General features: G+C 52.3%; 6 protein-coding genes across 6 annotated transcripts; 3 read left to right on the top strand and 3 right to left on the bottom strand.

Annotated features, from left to right (window-relative positions):
* Positions 1-6: 6 nt before the first annotated feature.
* On the bottom strand, positions 7-901 carry BO85DRAFT_427394 (uncharacterized protein). The gene is made up of 2 exons (XM_025658152.1): positions 635-901; positions 7-584 (listed from the first exon to the last, which is right to left on the bottom strand). The coding sequence occupies exons 1-2, from the start codon at positions 842-844 to the stop codon at positions 246-248; spliced, it is 549 nt and encodes a 182-aa protein (XP_025512306.1). The 5' UTR covers positions 845-901; the 3' UTR covers positions 7-245.
* On the bottom strand, positions 898-2,087 carry BO85DRAFT_452331 (alpha/beta fold hydrolase). Its single transcript, XM_025660801.1, has one exon. It carries the CDS (start codon positions 2,023-2,025, stop codon positions 1,087-1,089), a length of 939 nt encoding a protein of 312 aa, XP_025512305.1. The 5' UTR covers positions 2,026-2,087; the 3' UTR covers positions 898-1,086.
* BO85DRAFT_452330 (M24 family metallopeptidase) lies at positions 2,055-3,189 on the top strand. Its single transcript, XM_025660800.1, has one exon. It carries the CDS (start codon positions 2,268-2,270, stop codon positions 2,958-2,960), a length of 693 nt encoding a protein of 230 aa, XP_025512304.1. The 5' UTR covers positions 2,055-2,267; the 3' UTR covers positions 2,961-3,189.
* Positions 3,190-4,379: 1,190 nt separating this feature from the next.
* BO85DRAFT_103198 (sodium P-type ATPase) lies at positions 4,380-7,753 on the top strand. The gene is made up of 2 exons (XM_025653792.1): positions 4,380-4,777; positions 4,842-7,753. The coding sequence occupies exons 1-2, from the start codon at positions 4,527-4,529 to the stop codon at positions 7,495-7,497; spliced, it is 2,907 nt and encodes a 968-aa protein (XP_025512303.1). The 5' UTR covers positions 4,380-4,526; the 3' UTR covers positions 7,498-7,753.
* Positions 7,754-7,793: 40 nt separating this feature from the next.
* BO85DRAFT_427382 (M81 family metallopeptidase) lies at positions 7,794-9,859 on the top strand. The gene has a single exon (XM_025658151.1). The coding sequence runs from the start codon at positions 8,010-8,012 to the stop codon at positions 9,525-9,527; it is 1,518 nt and encodes a 505-aa protein (XP_025512302.1). The 5' UTR covers positions 7,794-8,009; the 3' UTR covers positions 9,528-9,859.
* A 661-nt stretch (positions 9,860-10,520) lies between these two features.
* On the bottom strand, positions 10,521-12,377 carry BO85DRAFT_379188 (glycoside hydrolase family 72 protein; the record flags this gene model as incomplete). Its single annotated transcript, XM_025656333.1, has 5 exons — positions 10,521-11,230; positions 11,306-12,073; positions 12,132-12,157; positions 12,211-12,248; positions 12,297-12,377. The coding sequence occupies 5 exons, from the start codon at positions 12,375-12,377 to the stop codon at positions 10,521-10,523; spliced, it is 1,623 nt and encodes a 540-aa protein (XP_025512301.1).
* Positions 12,378-12,775: the final 398 nt, after the last annotated feature.

The following is a 12,775-nucleotide window of genomic DNA, read 5'->3' as shown; positions in this document are numbered from 1 at the left end:
CTTGAGAGGCAATTGAAATTCGTCAATACTCAATAACAAGCTAGCATGGAAAGGTTATCGTGTCTTCTAGAGGGCTGCAGCCGAAAAGCCTTGTCAAAACCATTCACTGTCTGGGGAGAATGCACCATTGATCTACGACCGTCTGAAGATAGTCAACATACTCGCCGCTGAAGGATGAAGGATGCGTACAGAAATCAGGAAACAATATTAATAGCAGCCAGGATGATGAAACAGCGGCGTCCACCTCACCATCGTACTCGTGGTTCCACTGGGGCTCTGAGACATGAATAAACCACCAACAGCAGAACATCCCACCAAGCCTGTGTTGCCAGAAACATCAGTGCCCAGCTGGGCTGCTTCGAGCCGGTGAGCAGATATTTGTACCCTAGCCAAACCCCTATATGAGCCCCCGCTAGAACCAACTTTCCCACGGTGGATACCCCGATGACGACTTTTCGTTGCATTCTTGGCCCGCCGGCTCCATCATATAGGATGAACAGTAAATATCCGACCCAGAAGCCGAGCGAAATGGTGAGGCATAGGGATGCGAAATATGGGAGTAACGAAGGCGGCTCTGTTGGGGACTTGATGAAGTTGTTTAGACATTTTCATATCAATGGGGCGACAAACATACCAGCTCTGGGGGAGGTACATAGCTTCGGTAAGCCCAGACGGTGGAGATGATCGCCGTTGTCATGAATGTGAGCCCACTCAAGGTTTGGATGACGGGAGCCGCTGGAATGACGAGGGAGGTCCGTCGACGGGCAGAATGGCGTCTGACATGGGGACTGGCATCATGCTGAGTAGCAGAGACATAAGATGGTAAGAGGGGCTCTGTTGACATGGCTGCTATCCGGACCGTTGGCCCGTCCGCATATAGTAAATAGAGCGGACGCTTGAGGAGCCGTGGATTCTCAGAAAGAGTGGGGGAGACCAAGTGGAGATGCCCAGCAGCTGGCGATCACGTCACATGATGGGCCAGTGTTTGTTGTGTTTGCTGAACACCAGCCATTGTATTTACATCAGGCATTATGTTGAGTAGTACATAACTACTAGTAATCTGTACACAGTGAGGTATATACCTCCTTACTCCCGGTCGTGGCTGACTTTACTCAACCACCATCCCAGTTCCACTCCTAATCTCCCCTCCTGATCATACATGACGAGATGACCGGCTCCTTCGATGAGCACCACCTCTCTGGCATTCAACTTCGTTCTCAGTCTCTCTGCCGTCTCCACCGGGATCCATTGGTCTTCTGTCCCCCAGATAATTCTGACTGGCATCACCTGGCCCACTTCGGAGTATCTCCCCTCGACTGCCTCTGTACTGCGACTGTTGGCTTGCGCCATTTGTCTAATGAAGCCTTTCCGGCCTTCCTCGTTGATGATCCACGGGCGCTTCAACATGTCCATCGTTTCCTTGCTCAACTCTGTAAATGCTGCATTCCGGATATATGCCTCGACCATTCCTTCGAACATCGGACCGGTCAAACTGGTAAAGGCCTCTTCATTTTCCGCCACTGATTTGAACAAAGGTTGCCCGAATGGCCCCAAAGCAACCACATCGATCAGACACAAACTGGCAAATGCGCAAGAATGGATAAGGTGCGCCCGTAAACTCATCAGTCCCCCATGATCGTGGGCGACAACATGTGCCTTATCATAAACCCGAGGCCAATCCTTGGACCAGGTTTTGTAAAGAGCAGCAAACACCTCCGACTGCTGAGCGAGGTCTCCATCTAGGGCGACTTCGTTACTGATTAGTGCCTCTTTCCCTGAGAGAGGGATACCCAGTGGACTCTCGCCGAATCCCGGGTTGTCGAAGAGATAGACATGGAAATATCTAGCCAGGGAACGAGCAAAGACATGCCAAACCCGCGAAGACCACGGGGTGCCATGCACGAAGATCAAAGGTGGCCGGGAAGCATCACCCAATGCGGTCCAACGCACAGCGTATCTGTGAGTAGTGGAATGGTAGTGAAATGTTTGGGTAAGTGGGATGTCAGCAGTGACTGCAGTGTCCATATTGCTACAATATAGACTCTAACACTGTAGATTGTGGTTGAGATGATATTCTCCAAATCAGCCCCCCGCCTATGGAGATGCCAACCCCGCTTCGACGCAATGCGACCGAGTGAGCTTAGCTCCATTTGTCATCCTTATCTTCCCCCCCCCATCCCCACATCTTCTGGGAGTCATCGCATTTCTTAAAATCATCCCTTTCCAATTTAGTTTCCTGGCCTGGGACTTCGTTGTCGCTATTTAAAATGTCAACATCAATTGAAAGCGACCGCGCTGCCTACCTTCTCGACGCGCAAAACAAAGCGGTGCAACTATTTGAGGGAATCGAACAAGACCTGATTCGACCGGGCGTGAGTGAAAAGACACTCAGCACTGAGATCCACGAGCTGGGAGCTAAACGCCATGGAGTCCGTACTCACTGGCATAAACGAGTGGTTCGCAGTGGACCAAACACCCTGAGTCCCTTTGCCGAGAACCCGCCCGATCGCATCATTCAGCCCGACGATATCCTGGTGGTGGACCTCGGCCCAGTCTTCGAAGAATGGGAAGCGGACTTCGGGCGCACATATGTTCTGGGAGATGACCCGGCGAAGCTGAAACTCCGCGATGCGCTGGACCCCATATGGCACACGGTCAAGCGACGGTTTCGAGAGAACCCAGATATGACGGCGGAGGAATTGTACGCCATCGCCTGCCAGGAGGTTCAACAAGCGGGATGGGATTTCGGTGCTCCCATCGCAGGTCACCTGGTGGGTTCTTTTCCGCATGAGAGAATTCCGAATGATAAAATCAGTTTGTATATCGCACAAGGGAATCGGGATAAGATGATGGTTCCCGGTCGCGATGGGCACATGCGGCACTGGATCCTGGAGATCCACATTCACGATCGGGCGCGCGGATTCGGGGGGTTCTGCGAGCAGTTATTGACGGTGGATTGATGCGATGTGCTGGATGCGCCTATCATGGGGAGAAAACGTCAGCACACTGGTCAGGAGGCCTTGGAGGGCAAGTGCCGTGTTTATGGGGTCTTTCACACCATTAAACAAGAATTAGAGGATATAGGAACCAGGGTATAGAAGAATAGAGATATCAGGACTTCTAATCGCATCTATATATTCCGTCTTATTTAAATTGCATTGTTACTAATGATGGTAATTTTATTCAATCAATATCCCTCCCCCTCATGAACTGAAAAGGGTAGTGATATATTTTTCTTAGGTTGTGCATCATGATCGATCGACCGGCAACGCGTCATTCTATATACTATGTAACTATCTATCATTCACACAATTGATTACTACTACGTAGTATGTCCGCTGACAGACTTCTCAAGAGAATATTTCACATGCAACACCAGGGAATGTGGGCGGAATCCACAACCCCAATTTGCCAAGGTGTCTAGACATCCGCCCAGGTGCCAAGGGTGGATAGATTTCCGCCGGGCACCCAATCTCTGCCATCGATGCTCCCCAGTCCCCAGTCCTGCCCAGAATCATATGCACTCGGGTTTGGTAATAGTACTTGGACAGCTGTGAAGATGCCCTATCTATTTATAATTACTTTTCATGTCTTCTCCTGGGCCAGATTGGCATTGGCTAACATTATCCAAGCAGACTTTCTTGGCCAGATTATTGTTGGTACTTAATGTGCACACACTCATTTCCTGGGTGGGTTTGACGAGTTCTTGCTCAGTCTTCACACTACCAGGATTGCCTGTAAGAAGTGGTGTCCACCTCGAATGGATTAATTCGAGTAGGAGTACAGTCTGTGCGGCGAGGCACCGACTACACGTCAGAATTCGTACTCAATGTCCATTAGCCAAATCTGCATTTTGGGATTCTGGAGGCTTGGCAGAGTTTATTCTGTTGGGTCACCCAAGGTACCACTATGAGTTCTGCGGAGCGGGATGCTGGCACAGTCTCGGCGCCAATGCCTGCCCCTCCTGTTAAACTTTCCGCCAACCCTACGGGGCAATAGATGAATTTACTGGGGAGCTGGGGACAGGGATGAGTCTGGGGCACCCAGATCCAGAGACTTACACGAGTTCGTTCCCAATCTCTTAAATAGCCTCTTCCCCCGCGCGGAAGGGTATCCCGCTGAGCTTTGCCATACGCACTTGATCCGTGTAACCTGCTGAGTACAGCATACCTGCCATCTCTAATGCCAGCCGAGAAGCAATATTCCACTTCCGACCGGGGCCCCGGGGCCATCCCAGGTCCATTGAGTGGACCAGCCCACGCTCTGACTTATGAGACTGTCATCAAGGAATTGGGTACAGCTCTCGACGATGGCTTGTCTCCGGAAGAAGCTCGTCGTCGTCTGGACCAGTACGGCCCCAATAAGCTGGATGAAGGCGAAAGTGTTTCCATTGCAAAGATCCTCCTTCGCCAGGTGGCGAACGCCATGATGCTAGTTAAGCGGCCCACTCTCCATTTTGTGGCATGAAATACGTCTGAGATTCCGATATCTGATCCAATTCTTTGCTGCAGGTGTTGATTCTGGCCATGGCGGTCAGTTTCGGGATTCAGTCGTGGATCGAGGGTGGAGTGATCTGTGCTGTCATTGTCCTCAATATCGTCGTCGGGTTCTTTCAAGAGTACGCCGCGGAAAAGACTATGGAATCGCTTCACTCACTCTCGTCGCCGACCGGTACAGTCTCACGAGGGGGGCAGACCTTTTCGATTCCATCGCAGGAGATTGTTCCGGGTGACATGGTGGAGTTGAGGACTGGAGATACTGTTCCCGCGGATATACGGTTGGTCTTCTTTCATTAGGTGCGATAGCCTGGACTGCAACGATACTAATTCGTCTCTGAACAGCCTAGTTGAAGCCGTCAATTTCGAGACCGATGAGGCCCTCCTGACTGGCGAATCACTCCCTGTTCAGAAAGAATGTGATTCCACTTTCAAGGAAGATACAGGCCCGGGCGACCGTCTTAACATCGCGTACAGCTCGAGCACCGTTACCCGCGGCCGTGCTCGTGGTGTGGTCATTGGCACAGGCATGTCCACTGAGATTGGTTCTATCGCCCTCGCCTTGCGCAATAGCAATACCAAACGTCGTCCCGTCAAGCGTGGCCCTCACGGAGAAACCAAGAAACGCTGGTATCTCGAGGCATGGACTCTCACGGGAACGGATGCCGTCGGTCGCTTCCTCGGCGTCAATATCGGGACCCCCCTGCAAAGGAAGCTGTCGAAGCTAGCTTGTTTACTGTTTGGTGTCGCTGTTGTGTTTGCCATTGTTTGCATGGCCGCAAACTATTTCAGCAGTAACAATGAAGTCATCATGTACGCGGTTGCGACCGGTATCAGTATGATTCCGGCGTGCCTGGTAGTTGTACTCACCATCACCATGGCAGTTGGCACCAAGCGTATGGTGGAGCGAAATGTCATTGTTCGCAAACTCGACTCGCTGGAGGCCCTCGGTGCTGTCACTGATATCTGCTCGGATAAGACTGGTACGTTGACTCAGGGGAAGATGGTTGTCAAAAAAGCATGGATCCCATCTCGTGGAACATATTCTGTTGGCGCATCCAACGAGCCATTCAACCCTACCATTGGCGATTTGAGCTTTGCGCCCGTATCTCCTTTGCAATTTGGTGAAGAGGATGAAGGTCTTCCGGGAGCGAATATTGAAGATCTAGTCTCAGACAATCGTCAACTCCAGGACTTTCTCAATGTTGCCGCGATGGCCAACCTCTCTCACGTGTTTGAATCTGAAAATGGTGAATGGAACGCACGAGGCGAGCCCACAGAGATTGCGATCCAGGTATTCGCATCCAGATTCAATTGGAACCGTGACCGTTGGACCAAAGGACAAGGCGCGTTGTGGCATCAGAAGGCCGAATTTCCCTTTGATTCTACAGTAAAGAAAATGTCAGTCATTTTCAGCAAGGTCGGATCAAAGGATGATCAAGACAACGCCACCATGGTCTTCACCAAAGGCGCTGTTGAGAGGATTGTCGACTCATGCACGTCCGTCATTTGGGATCAAGGTTCCTCCACACCGGTGCCTCTGACTAACGAACATCGCAACTTGATCTTCCAAAATATGGAGGAGCTGGCCAAGCTCGGACTGCGAGTACTAGCACTAGCACAACGTCCGTACACTGAACAGGCACGAGTACTAGAGGGCTCCGACCTGGAACGTGATAGTATTGAGAAGGATTTGTGTTTTCTAGGCCTGATCGGGTTGTACGATCCGCCACGACCCGAGACGGCCGGCTCAATCCAGGCCTGCTATCGCGCCGGTATAGTCGTCCACATGGTCACTGGCGATCATCCAGGTACTGCAAAAGCAATCGCTCAACAAGTGGGGATCCTTCCTTCTGATTTCAGCACCGTAGCTGCGGACGTGGCGGACGCGATGGTTATGACAGCAGGTCAGTTCGACAAGCTTTCAGATGAGCAGATTGACGGGTTGCCGACTCTCCCTTTGGTCATTGCTCGCTGCGCACCTCAGACCAAGGTGCGCATGATCAGCGCCCTCCATCGCCGCAATCGTTTCGCAGCCATGACCGGCGATGGTGTGAATGACTCGCCCTCACTTAAACATGCCGACGTGGGTATCGCCATGGGACAAGCGGGATCGGACGTGGCCAAAGATGCGTCGGATATCATTCTCACAGATGACAACTTTGCCTCTATACTCAACGCCGTTGAAGAAGGTCGTCGTATCTTTGACAATATCCAGAAATTTGTGTTGCACTTGCTGGCTGAAAACATCGCTCAAGCCTGTACCCTTCTCATCGGACTGGCGTTCAAGGATGCTGATAATCAATCTGTCTTCCCCTTGGCTCCTGTTGAAATCCTCTGGGTCATTATGATCACTTCAGGTATGCCCGATATGGGCCTGGGAATGGAGGTAGCCGCCCCTGATATTATGGACCGTCCTCCTCAGAGCAAGCAAGGTATCTTCACGTGGGAAGTGATTATCGACATTCTGGTGTATGGTATTTGGACCGCAGCGCTGTGTCTGGCAGCATTCTCTGTCCGCATGTGGGGATTCGGTGACGGCAATCTAGCCCGTGGGTGCAACCAGGAGTGGTCGGACCAGATCCAAGATTGCGAACTGGTTTTCAAAGCCCGTGCTACGACGTTCGTTTGTTTGACGTGGTTCGCGCTCTTTCTGGCGTGGGAGATGATCGATATGCGACGGTCATTCTTCCGCATGCAGCCTGAATCCAAGAGGTACTTCACTCAGTGGATGTATGATGTTTGGCGGAACAAGTTTCTCTTCTGGTCCATCATGGCTGGGTGGATCACCATGTTTCCTATTCTCTACATCCCTCGACTGAACGACGTCGTATTCAAACACAAACCCATCACATGGGAGTGGGGTATCGTGGGCGTCGAGGCGGTTCTTTTCTTCCTGGGTGTTGAGTCGTGGAAGTGGGCCAAACGAGTCTTTTTCCGTCGCAGAGACCGTAAGAATTTACAGTTGGCTTCGATGGGAAACATGCCGGAGCAACCCTAACGAGTGCTCTCCCCGGCCAAAGATCGTTTGGTTGGGGAGTGAACTGGAATTGCTCCTGGGTATATCCTATGGAGCTTACACGCTGCAGACTGCAGAGCTGTTATTGCCTACGGTGGAGGAACGGGGTAAGTATAGAGGGTATAGCGAAAGGGGCCTCTGCACCCAGCAGATGGTATACCTTAAAACGCTAGCTAGGAAGCATGATGGCATTGGTAAGAGATTGGCTATAGTTGTCTTGGGGTCGGTATTCTAAAGCAACCAGGACGAATTTCGGGTCAATATTAGGATAGTTCTTTGGAATAGAAAAATTGACATTCAACCACACTGATATCTACAGTGGCACAAAGTAAAGCATCCTGCGATAAGCGGGGAAGCCCGTGATAAGAGCGATCGGCCATCCCCGCATTCCATCCCTGCCGTAACACCAGCTTCATTATTCCCCTCCCAACTTTAACACTCTTTCTCTCCTACGAGCAAATGCTCTAGAGACCTAATAATCACGACCACCCACCATGTCTCCCCGCCCCATTATCGCCATCGCCGGCCTGGCCTGCGAAACCTCCATGTTCACCCGCGCCCGCACACTCGCCCCCGCATTCCATCCCCGCCGCGCCCATGAAATCATCGACGGATATCCCTTTCTCCAGTCCGGCACAGAGCTTGGAGATGCGGCGGACTGGCGCGGTGCACTAATTGGACATGCACTACCCGGTGGAATTGTAGTCCGGGAATCGTTCGAAGAGCTGGCCAACGAGATCATAACCCGATTAACCGACATTGTCAAGTCAACACCGCTGGACGGACTATGGTTCGATATACATGGTGCCATGTGTGTAGAAGGACTCGACGACGCAGAATATGAGCTGCTGCAAAGGGTCCGACGGGTAATCGGGCCAGATGTTATCGTTTCGGCGTCGATGGATCTCCATGGCAATGTCTCGCGTGATCTAGCGCATCAGACTGATCTAATTACTTGTTATCGAATGGCGCCGCATGAGGATGAGACGGAGACGAAGGAGCGTGCGTGTCGGAATTTGGTTGATTTACTCGCGCGTCAGGAGGAAGGTCGGATGTACCGACCATTCAAGGCGTGGATACCTCTTCCTATCTTGTTACCGGGAGAACAGACATCCACGAGGGTGGAACCTGCTAAGAGCCTCTATGAGCTGGTGCCCAAGGTTGAATCGTTACCGGGTATCATTGATGCAGCAATCTGGGTCGGGTACGCCTGGGCTGACGAGCCGCGTAATTGCGCCGTGGTGGTGGTGACCGGGACGTGTGAGGAAGCCGTCGCTGCAGGGGCGGAGCGTCTTGCAAGGAAGTTTTGGGAGGTTCATGCAGAATTCCACTTTGTTGGTCCGACAGGATCGTATGGAGAGTGTATCGATGCCGCATTGCACTCCTCGAAGCGACCGTTCTTCATCTCGGACTCGGGAGACAACCCAACCGCTGGGGGGTCTGGAGATGTCACCTGGGGGCTTACAGAGCTGCTTGCGCGACCTGAGTTCAAACAGGAGTCAGGTCCAACTGTCATCTACGCCAGTCTGCCCGGACCACAAGCGATACAGACGATAGTAAAGGCAGGGGTTGACGCAACAGTTACCGTCACGGCGGGGGCTGAGGTGGATTATACCCATGCAGGCCCTTTGACCATGACTGGACGAGTTCACGCAATTAAGCACGGCGATAAAGACGCAGTAGTCGAGGCAGTTTTACAAGTTGGCTCAGTCTTTGCGATTCTGACACAACTTCGCAAGCCGTATCACCACGAGCATGACTTTACCGACTTGAACCTTAAGCCGCGTTCAGCTGATATTGTCATCGTCAAGATAGGCTATCTGGAGCCAGAGCTATTCGACATGGCGGCCGACTGGTTACTAGCGTTGACTCCAGGGGGAGTGGACCAGGATTTGGAGCGTCTGGGACACCATCGCATAAGTCGTCCGATGTGGCCGTTCGACAAGGTGTTTTCGACGCCACCCGATCTCTGCGCAAGGATGATCCCGCCTTCGAACGAGTCACTGGCTTGAATAGCCCGCATCCGGCATGAAAGAAAGTATCTTTGCGATCTGCAAGGAATCGGCCATGACGGAGCGAGATCTTCCATCGGATATGCACGTGATGGAAGATTCTAAATAAAGCATTGCGCTGCCAATCAGATACTCCGAGCCGTGCTCCCGTTTGGGTTGTGGATCTCGGGATTTCTTCAGTGTCTCAGTAGGAGTTGCTAGTGAGCTGTCATGTTTGACTGGTATATCCATTCTGTAACACCTAGTGTGTTCTTTTACCTACAATAATATAAGGGGTAATTAGCTATCTTCCAGGACCATTATTGCAGTGGCTATGCAAGATAATATCCGTCATCATGTTCAATCGAACGAGTTGGGCATCTCGAATTCATAATGTATTTGTACAAGTCACATTACTATAACGCATCGATCAGCTCCCATGATTCTGAAAATCTACACTAAATCCATTTCAATCCTACTACCTAGCTTCTTTGATCCCTGGAATACTACCTCTGCCCACAGGTTGACATATTACTCAAGGTCACCCGCCACCACCCAACCGGCTCATAACCAACCCACAACGTAGCCAACTAACAAGGAATCCACCACAACACAAGCTTTCTAGCCCCAATAGTCTCCCCCATCTAGCATACAGCCCTGTTCACATTGGACGAGATGGAAAACCCCGCTTGCCCTCCCCACCCCAATCTAGCGAGTAATGTCCCGGCCTGACGAGCGACTAGTGAGGAACTATTGAAGTGGGTGCCCCCCTCCCTCCTTGATTATTTCTTTTTCCACCTTGTCCCGGTGAGGTGGTCGGTTACTCTCCATTATCATTCTGGGGATGTCTTATATCCCACAGAGTCAACCTGGTTTATACACACATCCTACCAGATAATAATGAAAACAAATCCTAATACATATAAATTGGCCGACACTAATACATCAATCCCACCTTCCTACAACCTCTCAATCATCTTCACTATAACACAACGAAACCTAGATACTAACAATCTACAAAAGAATCATTCCGGTACCAGACAACACACCCACAGCAACAAACACCACCAACTGACCCAACCCAAGCGTAGCAGTGTAGCTCATGTAACCCGGCACACCAGCAGAGCTACTCTCCGAACCACTGCTACCGGAGTCACCAGTGCTCGTACCAGCAGCAGCAGACAACGACACAGTACCCGTACCAGCGGTGCCAACGGCCTTGAGCAGGGACGAGCAAGTACCAGTAGGAGAAGTAGTAGAGGTAGTAGTAGCCGAGCCAGCAAAGTCACAAGCTGAAGCACCGTTACCCTTCTCCTTCTGCTCCTCGTAGTAGGCGTTCAAGGCCCAGTTGAGCATCTGCTTGGTCGTGCACATGCTGTAGGCGCCGTACTTGCCCGTGGTGGCGTTACCGGTGATGCCCTCGCACACGCCGTAGCCGCAGACGGTGCTGTACAGGTCGGCGTACTTCTTGCTCGACACGCTGTCCTTCACCACGCACGAGAGCGTCTCTTCCATGCAGGAGCAGAGTTCCGAGTTGGGCGCCGGGGGCAATGCGCTGGCGGCTTCCCAGCTAGAGCCGACGGTCGGGCAGGACCGGGCGACGGTGTTGGTGGGCGTGTAGCTGGCGCTGTTGGTGCCGGTGGGGCTGACGCTGTTGATTTCCTTCGAGTACGAGGAGAAGCCGGTCAGGGTGCTGACGGAGCCGTCGGAGATGGTGACCAGACCTGGATGGTGTTAGCCATGTACATGTCTTGAAGTAGGTTTTGTTAGTGGGAGGGAGGGGGGAATGCTGGGCTTACCGTAGTCATTGGCATCCTGGAAGTACTCGTAGACGATACCACCGGCGAGCCAGTAGTCCATCTTAGGGCCGTACATGACGGGGACGTTGCTGAAGGAACGGGGCTGGACGGTGATACATCCATACTCGGAGAAGAAGTAAGGCACGGAGTAGTTGCTCAGGTCCTCGGTCATGACGTTGTAGCCGGACTCGGTGTAGCTGGAGTCACCGCACCACTCGTAGACATTGTCACCGAAGAAGTCGACGGAGTCGTCCGAGTCACCGCAGTTGAAGTAGTCGACGAGGTCGGTACGGATCTCGGAGACATCGGCGGCGGAGTAACCGACACCGATGGAGCGGTAGTTCTTGGACTTGATGTAGGCCTTCATGTCACGCACGGCGGCCTTGACGTAGGCGCTGGCACCGGTGGTGTTGACACTGTTTGAGTTCTCGTTACCCGCGAAGAAGCCCAGAGTGTTGGTGTAGTTGGCCAGCGAGTCGACCACGCTGGCGTAGTAGTTGTACAGGTCAATGGTCCACTCCGGGTCGCTGCTGTCGATGGAGTAGTCGGCGGAGGACAGATCCGCCAGCACGTAGATACCTGCGTCGGCGAACAGGTTCATACAGGTGGTGTGGTCCGCGTCTGGGTCGACGTCGTAGACACGCACCACGTTGGTGTTGAGTTCCTGCAGGTAGGGCAGATCCCGCTTGCAGATGGTCTCGTTGGCGAGGGGGTCGACGAAATCGACCGTGCCAGCGGAGGTCGTCGTGCCGTCGTCATCATAGGGGGCTGTTGTATTATTAGTTTGAGGCAACAGGCCCAGTGGGCATGTTAGGTTGCTGCTTACGCTGGTAGGCCACACCACGGATGAAGCTGAGGCAGGTTAGCAGGTGGTGATGGAGGGTATAAAGAGGATGGTAGCATACAATTCCGTGCCGTTGTTTTCGTAGAAGAATTTGGAGCCCTAGAAAGGGTCAGTGGGATTGGTAGATGAGATGGTGATGGTGGCTACCTTAATGACGATGGCTGGGGCAGAGGCGACAGCCACGTCGACGAGGGCAGCCGCCGCTACAGCAGAGACGGCGAGCTTCATAGTGAGGGGGAACGAAAGAAGACGATGCTATAGAACGAGTGTGGTGGTTGGTTGTATTAAGATAGAGCGAATGTGGTGGTTAACGAGAGGAAGAAAACCAAACAAAAAGGCTAAGCAAAAGGATGCAAGATGGATGGATGAAAGAAGAAAGAGAAAGAGAATCTGGAGCGAGAGACCAAGTGGGAGGGAGGAAATGGGAGGACTAAGAAGGAAGAGATGGAGACCGGCGAGGCGAACCTTTGCTAGTCTGGACTCTTATTAGTTGTTAGTTGCTAGGGCCGCATTTGCCTGCTGCCTACAGAAAAAGCCCATTGGCCCCCCTGAAGGTTGTGTCAGGATGGGCAGAGAGACTGGGCCTGATGGAACGGCGCTACCATTGGGGAAGCCAGCCAGTCTCT

This window comes from Aspergillus piperis (genome assembly GCF_003184755.1).
Source record: "Aspergillus piperis CBS 112811 unplaced genomic scaffold BO85scaffold_19, whole genome shotgun sequence".
NCBI lineage: Eukaryota > Fungi > Ascomycota > Eurotiomycetes > Eurotiales > Aspergillaceae > Aspergillus > Aspergillus piperis.
The sequence above is the reverse complement of the archived record's forward strand: the minus strand, read 5'-3'. Positions and strand labels throughout refer to the sequence as shown.

Bases quoted from the DNA above. Each gene is read 5' to 3' on its own strand.
- BO85DRAFT_427394 (XM_025658152.1), bottom strand. From the start codon at position 844: ATGTCAACAGAGCCCCTCTTACCATCTTATGTCTCTGCTACTCAGCAT. The intron at 585-634 runs GTATGTTTGTCG...AACTTCATCAAG, and splicing joins ATGTACCTCCCCCAGAGCTG to TCCCCAACAGAGCCGCCTTC.
- BO85DRAFT_452331 (XM_025660801.1), bottom strand. From the start codon at position 2,025: ATGGACACTGCAGTCACTGCTGACATCCCACTTACCCAAACATTTCAC.
- BO85DRAFT_103198 (XM_025653792.1), top strand. From the start codon at position 4,527: ATGGCGGTCAGTTTCGGGATTCAGTCGTGGATCGAGGGTGGAGTGATC. The intron at 4,778-4,841 runs GTTGGTCTTCTT...GTCTCTGAACAG, and splicing joins ACTGTTCCCGCGGATATACG to CCTAGTTGAAGCCGTCAATT.
- BO85DRAFT_427382 (XM_025658151.1), top strand. From the start codon at position 8,010: ATGTCTCCCCGCCCCATTATCGCCATCGCCGGCCTGGCCTGCGAAACC.
- BO85DRAFT_452330 (XM_025660800.1), top strand. From the start codon at position 2,268: ATGTCAACATCAATTGAAAGCGACCGCGCTGCCTACCTTCTCGACGCG.